Raw genomic sequence first — 12663 nt, 5'->3', positions numbered from 1 at the left:
CAGGCAATTTTTGGTATTTACGTTTTTATTGATTTGTTTCGTCCTGGAGACCTGCCGGCGGCCGGTACACGCTGGGGCTGCTCCCGGGCTGTGCTGCAAGGCGGAGCCGCCCGCCGCAGGCTGCTCCTGGCGGAGCAGGACTTTGCCTGCCGAAAGGTCCCCATCCTCTGCTGCTTCGGTTTGCCGTTGGGTTTGGGGGTGGGTTATTTTGGCCGGAGACCATCAAAGGGGCCACTGCGGGGATGTGCCCTGAGTCGCCGGGAGCTGCCCCTGCCTGTCCGGCGGGCTGGGTGTAACAGCGGCGGGGCTCCCGGGGACTGCGAGCACGAACAGGATGTCCCGCAGGGCGGCGGGGCACGAAACCCCCAGCTCCTTACAGAGCAGCAACACCCGCACGAACCAGCAAAACACGCGGCGTGCCACCGAAACGCAGCCGCACGCACGGAGGGCAGGAGGGCACGACGGAGCCGGCGCTGCCTCCTCCTTCGGCGTCGCCCCTTGTCGCCCGCAAGCCACCCGAGCCACCCGTACCTCCAGCGGGAGGAGCCCGGCCGGGCAAACGGCCTCGCCGGCCCCAGCGGAGGCCAGGCACAAGCTGCCTGCCAGTTTCCGTCGCCCTCCGGCAGGTGCTCGCCCTCTCCGGGGCCGGGCAGCCTCAGCCTCAGCCTCAAGCCTCGAATCTCAGCCTCAGCCTCAGCCCCAGCCTCAGCCCCAGCCTCAGCCCGGCGCCGCCTCGCCCCCCGTCCCCCCGCTCCCCCCGGGGTCACCGCCGTCCCCCCCCGGTCCGGGACAAGGCTCCCGGGCAGGCGGCGAAGGGCCCCGGGGGGGCCGGGGGGGGCCGGGCGCGGAGGCGGCGGGGTTGAACGCCACCGGCGGCGTTTGTGCGGAGCACAGGGCGCCCCGAGCGGGCTCCGCCAGGGAGCCGGGATTAAGAAAACGGAACGCAAACGAACCGGGGGGGGGGTAAAGAAAATAAATCCCAAAGCGAAGCGGGAGAAAACCCGGCAGCTGCGGATCCTCCGGCGGGCCGAGCATCCTCCGGCCGGCTCCTAGCAGGATTATTCCCAGGCTCGGCTCCCCCCCTCCAGGTGCCCGCCGCCCCCTTCCCTCATTTTACACCCTGCACCCCGGGGGGAGCTTCGCAGGACGGGGCGGGCCGGATCCCCCAAATGCCGGTGGGAAAAAGCCCCCCCAACCCCGTCTCCCCCGCTCCCCATCCCCGCCTTACCTCTCCCCTCGCCCCCCGCCCTCCGGCGCCGGGGTCCGGTCCCCGCCGTGCCCTCGCCCCCCGTCCCCTTGCCCCCCCCGGTGGGCGGCCCCCTCCCTTCCTCCCCGTGCCCCCCGACGGGGCGGGCCTCGCCGGGGGCGGGCCGTCGGGCTTGAGGCTGTGCCGCGGCGTGGGAAAGCGCCTCACAGAGGGTTTGCTCTGCTGGCGGTGCGGAGCCGTGCCGAGCCGTGCCGAGCCGAGCCGGAGCCGTTCGTCCCCCCCCCCCCCCCCCCCCCCCGGCCCACACCTCCCGGATTTATTTATCTCTGCCCCCGCCCCGGCTCCGAGCTGCGTCCCCTGCCCGCCATGAAGCGACCTTGCGAGGAAACTACCTCAGACAGCGACATGGACGAGACTATAGACGTGGGGAGCGAGAACAACTACTCCGGGTGAGTGCCCCCCCGGGGGGCCGCTGCGGCCGGGGGCCAGGGGGCCGAGCCCCCCCGCTGGGCGCAACGCGGGGCCGCCCCGCCGGGGCCGTCCGTGCCCCTCTGCAGGTCGCCCCGCTGCCTGCTGCCCTGCAGCCGGGTGCCTGGGGTCCGAGGCTGGAAATAAGGCGAGCCCCGAGGTGGCCGGGGCCGGGGTGCTTGCTGCCATGGGGCCGGGGGGAGCTGTGCGGGGCTGGGGTTGCTGCGGCCACCTCGGAGGCGCCCCAGCGGTGCCCCCGGCTTGTCCGCATCGGGGCTGAATGACAGCCAGGCTGCCGCCGCGCTTGTTGCTCCCCCGTGGAGAAGGAAAAACCTTTCCACGCTCGTGGGCAGTGCGGTTTTAAAAGCGGGTTTTGCATCCTGCTCCTGGTGCTGGGCCAGCCACGGACGTGGGCAGGGAACCCGGCTTCTTACGCGGGCGCCCATGGACATTGAGGTGATGGACGGGAGCGACAAAACCTGGCTGGCCGGGCAGAGCTGTGACATTGCATGCACCTACTGCTGCCAGCACGGGCAGATAATCCCCGTGTTTTCCTTTGGACTCGGTCCTCCAGACTGTATTTTGTAGCATGGCCATATACAGTGAAGACGAACAGGGCTGAGCTGGACAGCGAGCTGTCTTCAGACAGGGACTTTATTTCCAGCAGAGGTTCTGGCAGTGGAGCCAGCAAAACTGCAATGTCGCTCTCTATAACAGCACCGTGCGGCTCAAAGCCTCTCCTCCCAGCGTTTAAAACAGCAGAGGGGGGACCGGGAATGCTTAATGCGATGACCAAAGGTATCTCCCAAGAGCGGTGGCAAGCCATGCGACACCTGACGTATTTTCGTTGTTTCACAGGCAAAGCAATAGTTCTGTGATCCGATCGAATTCCCCAACAACAACGTCTCAGATTATGGCCCGAAAGAAAAGAAGAGGGGTACGTTTTGCTTCATTCTTTTCCCGTGTGACAATTTGCATGCGTGCTGTGAGATTTTGCCCTTCAACGTATTTATAAACTTAATGTGTTTTGTTTTTGGGACTAGATTATAGAGAAAAGGCGCCGTGATCGTATAAATAACAGTTTATCTGAGCTGAGGCGGCTTGTGCCAACTGCTTTTGAAAAACAAGTAAGCCCTTTTTTTTTTTATATATTCTGTATCTCATCTGGCAATGTTAGTTCTCTTGTAAAGCTCATTAAAATAATATTGTATGTGTCCTGATCTGGCACAAAGCAGGCATTTCAATAAAATGCTTTGTTGTGGCGAAACTATTAGGAACATAATTCATCATAAAGCTGAAAAACATTTCCATTCTTTGGCTTGTTTTTCCCTTAAGGGTAACAGTGTTCGTGTTGCCTCTGTTCTTTCGATGAATTCCAGTAGTGGTTTTGTTAAAAAAGTGCTTTACTTCATAGTAAAAACAACAACAACAACAACAACAAGCAACCCCCCCAAACCTGTATGTTGATTAGCTTTCCTTATAAATCTTTAGTCTCTTTTGTCCCTTCGTTAAGGAACCTTTATTTTTAATCTGCAATTTCAGTGGCAAACTAATGGGTCCGGTTTCCTAAGAAGTGAACAGGCTGCTTGGATGAATCAGGTTTTTGAACGGCTGGTTAGAACCAGTGCCTTAGGACCCGGCCCAGGCCCGTGCAGGGTGAGCTGGGGAAGTCAGCAGTATTTGCAAAGACTTCTGGTGAGAAAGCGTTCAATGGGATGGCTGGAAGGATGCAGCTGACTTCGGTGGACTTGGGTTCAGCTCCTCGGTCGTGAAGTTGGAGGCCGAAAGCTTAGAATATAATCAGTGCTGCAGAAAGTGAACTTTGTTTCTACCATTCAAATTTAATTATTTAGTTACTTTTCCATATCTTGATTTTTTTTTTTTTATTCTGGGGGGGTCTTGGTTCAGTATTTAACATTGTTCCTGTTTTATGGATTTTATCAGATCTGTGGATCTGTGCAACTGACACTGAGCCTCAGCGAGAGGCACCAGCTGAGAATAACGAGGCTGACTTCCTCGTAACCGAAGATAAAAAAACAGAAAGTAAACTTTGAGACCAGGCCCGTGGGGCGCTGAATTTCTGGGGTAGCTAAGGGCGGCTAGCACCCCCCTGTACGAGGCCTGTTACATCTCTTCTTACAAGAACAAAAGCCAGCTAGAAAGAAATTTGAAGTATTGCAATCATAGTGAGAGCATCCCTTGTGTCACCTGCAATATGTTTTTAATAACTTGCGGTGGTAGCCGAGCCCTTCCATAGGCTCTGGCAAAATGGAGCGACAGCGGCATTTCCAGCTAGATAAACAGGGGCAAGAGACAACAGTTGTTTGTCCCGTTTTATTGTTTACTTCTTGAAAACCACAAACATTATAAAACAAGTCCTACAGAGCCTTTGGAAATTACCCAGCAACATGCAGTTTTTAGCTATTAGTCACTCTCACTGAGACGGCTTGTACTGTGTCTATGGAAAAGATGAAGTCTGAGAAAAGCACAGGATGTAGCCGCATGTAAAATGCAGAATTCTGGTCAAAAATTCACCCGTGCACCGAAATTTTTAGAAGGAAACGCTGAAAGCAGGAAGAGAATCTTAAAAAAAAAAAAATGGATGGGGGTAAAAATAAGTGTGTGACGCGTTCTGTTCAGAAACCCCCGCCATTCCTCTGCGATATGCCAAGGACAAAGTCATCGGTCCTTTTTCAGCTCCTTGACATTCAGCTCACTGAAGTGTCCGAGCGGAGGCTGCTTCGCTTCCGCCTGCCCTCTCTGCCTGCCTCCTGCCCGGCTCCGGGCCCGCTGCGAGCCCCGCGGCCGAGCTCCCTGCCCGCGCTGCGTGGCTGGGGAACAGGGCAATGCTCCAGATGTTCAAGGGAAATTTATTCATTTATTTATTTTTGGTAGATTAATGTATTAACACTACCTTTGGGTTTGCATCTTAGACTTTTCCAGCACCCATAGCAGTGTGAGCCGTCCCCAGTAACAGAAAAGTTTCACTGACAGAGGGGCCGAGCTCTTTCTTTTTCATGGCACTCAGCTTCATGTCCCTGCAAACGAGGCCTCTCAATAAGTTTAAAAGCCGTGGGCTGTGTGATTGTTTCTTTTTTTCAGTAGAGAATGAGAATAGAATATTCAGCAGCCAAATGACATGTCAAAAATTAATAGGCTATTAAGGAAGAGGGATACTTTTCGGTGTGTGTCCACAGGGACACCTACTGGTAAAAGCAGAAAAAAAAAATATGTTGCAGCAGGGTCCTCATCACTAACTCTGCAGACCTGTTCTGACGGGTTTCCATTCGGTTTTGGGGGTCGGTTGGTTAAAGAGAACATGCTGGAAGTAGTGTGCTGCTTTCATTTCATGAAGATGTCATCTCTGCTCCAACTTCAAGGCCAGAGTTACACTGAGCTGCAGCCTCAATAAAGCCAAGTTATGCTGCTGATGGTTGTATCGCTAGGCAGGAGACAGCATTAGTCCTCAGACAATGTCTGGGATGCAGATGCTCATGAAAGAATTAAGCTGAGAATGTCCTGATGATAGGGGAAATTGAAACCGTAAGGCTGAGCTCAGTGGAAAGTATATCAAATTCAAGTTTCTAGTACTCGTAAGCCTTTATTTACATGAGTCTCTTATCTCAAAGGGATCTGCCAAATTAGAAAAAGCGGAAATACTGCAAATGACAGTGGATCATCTGAAGATGCTTCAGGCGACCGGAGGTAAAGGTAAGGAGAGGACAGTTTCTTTTCTGATACTTGGGGAAATCTCAGCAAAAAGTGCTTTGACGAGCTGTGATAGGCGTTTCCAGATTAAAGGAGTGGAAATCAATGCTAATGGCAGGATTGAACTCGTGGGAAAGAACTACTGGGACAAAAGAAGCACTTGACCCTGGGCTTGTGTTTGCTTTCATAACACTGTGGGAGTAAAGGCTTCATTCACAGGCAGCCCAGTCAGAGATTTGTTTGGGGTTTCCAAAGAGCACTGAAATCTGCACAGGGAGACAAAACAAATACACAAACACCAAACATAAACAGGAGGTTTGTGGCAACAATTGTGTAGCGCAAAACCAACCTTAAAGCTCATTTACAGCAGCTATACCAAAGGAAGTGGATGGAGAGGAGCTTTCATTATTGGTGGTGCATTTTCTTTGTTCTGGAGAGACTAGTAAATGCAAGGTTAGACGGCCTCATCCCCCAGAACAAAATCCAGCCGCGTTATACGGGGCTCTAGGTATCAGACGAGGCCGGCGGGCAGACTGATAGCAGTGCTATCTGCACTCCTATTTACGTGCTCTATTTGTTTGTCAGAGGTCTGGGTAGTTCCTCCTTAGGCAGGGCAGGCGTGACGCAGGGGCCGCACTGGCTGACCCCTTCCATCAGCCGGCTGCCGTGAGCCGAGCGTGCCTCGCTTGTGCAAGCTGACAGTCCCGAGGCTGGAGGCCAAGCGATTTCAGCCACCCACGAGGTATTCTCCGTAGTCATGATTTTGGAACTTACTTGGAGCAGAAAACTTGCTCGCCTTCTGCAAGCACCGTCTCACGTGCCATTAGCTGTGATTATGGTTCAAACTGCTGTGATGCAAACTAGACGATTTTTCACTGACCCGTTGTGCCGTGTAGGTACCGGCTAGAAAAGAGGCTACTGCTGCTGCTTTCTCCCTTGGTTTTTTTGTTTTTTTTTTTTTTTTAAATTAAACTAAAAATTTTTTAGCATGTGAGTGAGTTACTGCACCTCTTCGTACCTTCTTGCAGTGATTACAGGAGTCAACCTAAAATCAGCACGTGCTTGACAACAAATGGTTTCCTATAGGAAAGCCTGTTGGAGGCTGGTGTTGTGTTGTTAAAAATTAACACCAAGCTGACATGTATGTTTTCTAGGTGTTAAAAGACTTTTGTTAGGAGTCCATCTAAGCCTAAAATTTAAGGGTAGCTCATTCTGTCAGAGGTGAGAGGGATTTTATTGCCCTTCATCTAACAGACACACCCCATGATACCCTAGGCAAATGTGCAAAATAAACCCTAACAAAAATGTTAATTTTATGTCACTGCATGCAGGAAAAAATGTCCTCTAAAGGCCACTATTTAGCTGGCAAAGCGACGCTCTTGAAAGTTACGAAACACCAGAATTTATCGTGCTTATGCAATTTGAATTCAGATCGTCTCGTGTGCCGACGTGGTGGTGCAGCCTTTAATTACATGATTGCACACTGCTGTTCCACGAGGTCTGTCTCGTTTGGTGCCCAGAGCGGGCAAGGCTCAGATGCCGAGGGCAGTGGCTGTTGCTTCCTTGCATCCTCCCCATGCAACGCGGAGCCCGGCTATCGCAGCCTGACCCATGCATCGTGCTGCACCATTCCTCATAAAAGCTGCAGCAGCTCCCACCCCTCCAGCGTCCGTACCGACAGCGGTAGGGCCAGGAGATGAACCCCATGGGATTTGACAGGAGCCCTCCTTCCCTGCCTCCCCACCCAAAACAAGCAGTGTGGGGGGTTGTTTTATAACCGGGCCAGATCAGGTGGCCTGGCTAATGGGGCAGGGGTGGAGGTGCTGGAGATGGGATCTGTCGGGCAGAGAGTGAGGGGTGTCAGGGTGCAGGGAGAGGTGATGCCCGCTTAAGCCCGCTGCCACCCGTGGGCAACCAAAGCTGCCTTTGAGGCTTGCTGGAGCCCTCCTTGCTGCTCCGGGGCCCGTGGTGGGTGGCATGTTGGTCTAACACTTAGCTGTTTCACAAATGCTGCGGCTTTATCTTCCCCTTCTGACCCAGAGATAAGAGTAATCTCACAGCGCAGATTAACAAACTTTAAGAAAAGAGGTCTGCAAGTCAGTACTGGGCAAAGTTTAAGCCTATGTTTCCTGCTCGCTTAATGTTTTACTTTGCAACCTAAGTAACAGCTTTAAATATAATTTCTTAGGGTGTTTTTAAGGCTGACATTTGTTTAACTTGCAAGTGTAGCCATTCCCACTTCATAACTCATCTTCTGAGCCAGAAACTTCCTTGGATCAGAAAAAAATATAAGTTCCATCATTTCATCTATGGACAAAAGCTGTTATCACGGGGAGGGGGGCGAGAGAAATGGGTGCCGGTACCCTTACGCTGCCCTGCGTTGAGAGCTGGGGACAGCCTGTTCTCCTCTTCCTGGCACACAAACTGAGGATGCCCGAGGCTGGGGAAGCCAGGGTGGCGCTGGCGGCTGCTCAGCATGCTAAATCCGAGGTGGGCACGGCAGCAGAAAGGCTGATGTGGCCTCGGCTTTTTGGAGCCGCCGCAGCAGGCAGGCAGGGAGGCGGGGAGGCAGGCAGGGTGCTGCCGCTCCTCCAGCCCTGTGTGGACTCCGTGTGTTTTGACGCAGGTGCAGGCGATGGTCTCGTGGTCGCGTTGTTGTTTGGCCCAGGGCCAGCGCTTTTTGCTGACAGCACAAGCAAGCAAAGGGGAAGAGCAATTAGCCAACAGCAAGTAGCTGGCTGGGACCTTGGTGTCGTTTTATTGCAGCTTCAGTGCAAATTGAGCTCAGGTGACTGACACCTGGGTCGGAGCCGTTGGCGGCCGTGCGGGACGGGTGCGCGGCTCTGCCCCGTCACTCGAGAGCCTGGAGCCCCGTCCCCTTGTGGGCTGGGGGCGCCGAGTCACTTGGCTGGTGTCCTCCCATTTCCATGTCTTAGCCACCTCGTAGGAGACTGACGGGGAGCTGGCACGGCCAGGGCTCGTCGCAGAGACAGCTCAGGCTCGGGGGGAGCTGAGGACAGCCGCGTCCCTCGTGTCTGCAGTCCAGAGGGAGGGAGGGAGGGAGGGAGGCCTTGGGGCCTGTGGTGCAGAGGCAGTCCCCAAGCTAAGCTGCTGGCCACCAGGCAGGCACCCAGCTAGCCCACCCACTGCCTGCCCGCCTGTCTTTTTTGCCAGAAGTTCACTGAAATCGCTGTGTTTTCACAGATTGTTCGGTTGTGACGGACGAGCCTGTGCTTCCTAACAGAAATCCCCAACCAGTTGTACTCACCAGTCTGTCAGCTGGTGAGGTCTCTGGGGTCTTGTTCAGCGTCAGGTGGACAAAGTGGCCTGAGTCAAAAGCACCACCAAAATTTGGTGGTATATAGTAGGCAGGGGATTTGGGCTGACATCTGTAAATGTGCCTGCGTTTGTTCTACAGTGCGGATGTGCAGCAACAGAAAGGCTTTTCTCTAGCCTGAAAGTTGGCAAAAGTGAAAGCAGCCATCTAAGTGGCTTGATTTTTTCAAAAATACATGGATTATTTCATAACAGAATGTGTGAGGCCTAGTGTAGGTATTGCTGCCAGAGTCCTCTGTAAAAAGGGCATTTGATCTTTCTATACTAGCACACATCATAGTCACACATACCTAAAAAGTTTCACCGAAAGCAAGAGGAAAAAACACCGTGGTAGCTTGAGTGTGGATAGGACTTTATTTTCCCAAGGAGAATAACTTTAAACTGAAGCGGAATTGTTTTTTGTAGTTGAAGGGGTGCAACTTAACCACTGGATTTGATACTAAACCCTTTCAGAAAGGGAGTATCTTCTCATGTGCATTTAATAAAACATTTTTTTTTCAAATGCTTTTTGTCCCAAGCTTGTGGAGCTCCAATTGCTGTTTGCTGAAATGCCTCATGGGCCATATGACCGTCAGTCTTCCATCTCCAAATTAGCAATGGCATTACATAAAACGTTTTCTCAGTAAAGCTTTTTGTTGTGTGTGTGCAGAGTCATGACAAGATGTTTTTAGTTTGTAGTTAAATGACACCGTATGCCACATTGTCCTAATGACTCTGTGAAGTAGATGGGACCCCAGCAGCAGATGCAAGTATCTCACAACATCGACAAACAGCTCAAGAGCATTACTGTGAATGTTGGTGTAGGGAAGAAAAGGCAACACAGTGCGCACGAGCTGTCTGATCGTCTGTGTGTGTAGAAATGTCTCCCTCACCCACACGCGGGGTCAGCACCCCACTGCAGAGGCTTCCTGAGGTATTTCAGGAGGGGCATCGTGTATCTTCTCAAGAGCCACGAGTACTTATGGCCTTAATTCTTTCCATTTATACAGCGTGCAAAAAAAAAACCCGTAGCCTATTGCATTACAGGAATGGTCACACAAATCATTTACAGACCAGAGAACACACTTTTCTCGTTGCAAATCTTAACCCGTTAAGTGGAAGACCCAGCGGCTGAGGGAGGTTAGGCGTGTCGCCCGACGTCGGCTGGGAGCTCGGCTTGACACTCAGCGCATCTTTTGCCCTCCCCTTGCAGGTTATTTCGATGCTCACTCCCTGGCCATGGATTTCATGAGCATCGGCTTCCGGGAGTGCTTGACCGAAGTCGCCAGGTACCTGACGTCCGTGGAAGGCCTCGACACCTCCGACCCGCTGCGCGTCAGACTGGTGTCCCACCTCAGCACCTGCGCCTCGCAGAGGGAAGCCGCCGCCATGACCTCCTCCATGGCCCACCACCACCACCCCCTGCACCCCCACCACTGGGCAGCCGCCTTCCACCACCTCCCGGCCGCCCTGCTGCAGCCCAACGGACTCCACGCCCCCGAGGCCGCCCCGTGCAGACTCTCCTCGGACGTGCCTCCCCACGGCTCCGCGCTGCTCACCGCCACCTTCGCCCACGCCGACGCCGCCCTCAGGGTCCCGTCCGCGGGCAGCGTGGCTCCCTGCGTCCCCCCGCTCTCTACCTCTCTCCTCTCCCTCTCAGCCACCGTTCACGCCGCCGCCGCCGCCGCCACCGCCGCCGCCCAGAGCTTCCCCCTCTCCTTCACCGGCGCCTTCCCCATGCTCCCCCCGAGCGCGGCCGCCGCCGCCGTGGCAGCAGCTACGGCCATCACCCCGCCCTTGGCCGTATCGGCCTCCGCCAGCCCCCAGCAGGCCGGCAGCGCGGGGAGCAGCAAGCCCTACCGGCCCTGGGGGACGGAGGTCGGAGCCTTTTAAGTGCCCCCTCTCCCTTCCCCAGCCTGCTCCCTCCTCTCCCTCCGCACACACACACATGCACACGCGTGCGTGCACACGTGCACACTCGCGAGGCTCCTGCGGACCGCCTGCGGCGGCCTGTCCTCGCTGAGGGCCGCGGGGACGCCTTCGCCCCGGGGCATGGCAGCCGGCCCGGGCGCAGCGGCGCTGCCCTCGCCGCAGGTGCCGGAGGGGACGCGGGGCGCCCTGCTCCTCCCGGCGGGTCTTGCCGAGGGCACCTCGAGGCAGCGGCTTTCGGAAACGTCGTGACCGCCTCAGCACGCGGACGTTTCCCAGGAGATGCGTAGGCACTAGGACTAAGAATAATCCTCCAGCTATGCATCCGTGTTTGGCGGAGAGGCGAGGGATCGTACCTATCAGGTCTCCTGGGGCTCGAAAACGAGTTCGACTTTCCTAAGTGCCTGACATTTAAACGATAATAAAAATAAAATTTTATATATATATATATGTGTGTTCTGCTAAAACAAATAACATTGCACAGGTATGGGAATGGTCTGGGAGAGAGGGGGAGTCCTGCGTGCAGCTTCAGGACGTTGATATCTTTCCAGGAAGGAGTGTGCTCTTTTAACGGACAGGTTCGTTTAGCCAAAAGACTGCCGAGAAAGAATGTTCAGTCTGACAGGCCCGGTTTTCGCTTACTTAGTCTCCTTCCTTTGTACAGACTTGCCAAATTGTGACATCTAGCATAGCGTCGGTAAAAGCGATTATCTTATCAGTGCTCGGATTAATGAACGTTTCAGCACTGCCTGTGAGCCTTGAGGCACCCTTTTTTATGGCTTAAATATGGTGCTAGCTCGTATCTGCACAAACAGCGAGTCTGTCATGCACCCAGAAGTAACCACCTACATACAGCGTGCACACTTCCATATGGCCGGCTCATGTCAATACAAGAGACTCGGTGTTGTGAGAGTCGAAATTAACTTATTTAGCTGCAATGGGACGTTTACTTTCAGCCGACTCTGTGCAAGATCTTTTCACTATCAACTTCTGGGATAACGATCGCTCTGGGTATGAATGAAGTTACGGTAGGGACAATTCTTAAATTGGCTATTAACATGCCAACATTGTAATGTGGGTTTGATTCCAAACCAAAATGAATGTATTAAAGGGGATGGCAGTAAATTATTTTGTCAATACCCAGACAACTAGTGCTGCATAAAATGTTTTGCTTTCATTTTTTATTACAGTGACTTAAAATAACCTAAGTATTTTAATACATCGAGTCAAAAAACTAGAGATTTTATGTAAAAAAAAAAAAAGTAAAAATAAAACACAGCATGTATTATTATGCACTTGATTTCTCTGCTGTGTGGAGAAAGCAGTAAGCATTGAGAATGTTAAACATTATGCAAAATATACTTTAAAATATTTGTTTTAAAAATACTGTACCTAGTCGGTCTTTTATGCATTACTTTGTTAACCTTTTTTCTATGCAAAAGTCTTTACATATCACTAATTAAACGAAGTCCTTTTTGACTGCGTTTTATGGATGATTTGTTGCAGATTTTGTTTGCTCTTGAGGAATACTCGCGAACTCTACTGCTCGAAACGTGTCTGTCAGCTGCTTTCCCCTCTCGTGCTCCTCTCTCATTCTGAAAGCCCATCTCTTACAGGATGTTTTGAAATAGGCAGCAAAAAAAAAAAAAAAGAAAAAAAAGGAAAAAAAAGCAGTCAGTAAAACAGCATTGATTTTTAGGCTTGTGAACTGGTTCTGCACTGGTGGGGCACTTAATGAAACGGACACATCTGTCCATCCTGGAGAGCTCCTCAAAGCATTGGGGTTTCTAGGTCCAGCTTTCATTCAAATCCTCACTAAAGGCCTGTGTTTAGAAGGGGAAAATTTTAACACAGTGACATTATTCATCATCTAGATGAGAGAGGGCAGTTTTTACCCCCAGTCCAGGTCTTCTAATTTACCAGTTCTCCCTGAGACAGGAATTTTTGTTTCATTTTAGGTCTGCAAAGAACATCAGTAGAAGGTGTGTAAAGCTCTGGCCATAAGGATAAGCACTGCTAAAAGATGTGTTACACCC

General features: G+C 52.7%; 1 protein-coding gene across 1 annotated transcript; it reads left to right on the top strand.

Moving 5' to 3' along the window:
• Positions 1-1522: 1522 nt before the first annotated feature.
• Positions 1523-12117, top strand: HEY2 (hes related family bHLH transcription factor with YRPW motif 2). The gene is made up of 5 exons (XM_080588511.1): positions 1523-1656; positions 2534-2612; positions 2719-2802; positions 5305-5386; positions 9912-12117. Exons 1-5 carry the CDS (start codon positions 1574-1576, stop codon positions 10589-10591), a joined length of 1008 nt encoding a protein of 335 aa, XP_080444637.1. The 5' UTR covers positions 1523-1573; the 3' UTR covers positions 10592-12117.
• The last annotated feature ends 546 nt before the right edge of the window (positions 12118-12663 follow it).

The sequence above is a fragment of the Anser brachyrhynchus genome (genome assembly GCF_964034855.1).
Source record: "Anser brachyrhynchus genome assembly, chromosome: 3".
Classification (NCBI taxonomy): Eukaryota; Metazoa; Chordata; class Aves; order Anseriformes; family Anatidae; genus Anser; species Anser brachyrhynchus.
Note: the sequence above shows the minus strand (reverse complement) of the source record. Positions and strands in the feature narration are given on the sequence as shown.

Excerpts from the sequence above, each read along its gene's own strand:
- HEY2 (XM_080588511.1), top strand. The coding sequence starts at position 1,574 with ATGAAGCGACCTTGCGAGGAAACTACCTCAGACAGCGACATGGACGAG. Across the intron at positions 2,613-2,718 it reads CCCGAAAGAAAAGAAGAGGG|ATTATAGAGAAAAGGCGCCG; the intron begins GTACGTTTTGCT and ends TTTTGGGACTAG. Across the intron at positions 2,803-5,304 it reads CAACTGCTTTTGAAAAACAA|GGATCTGCCAAATTAGAAAA; the intron begins GTAAGCCCTTTT and ends CTTATCTCAAAG.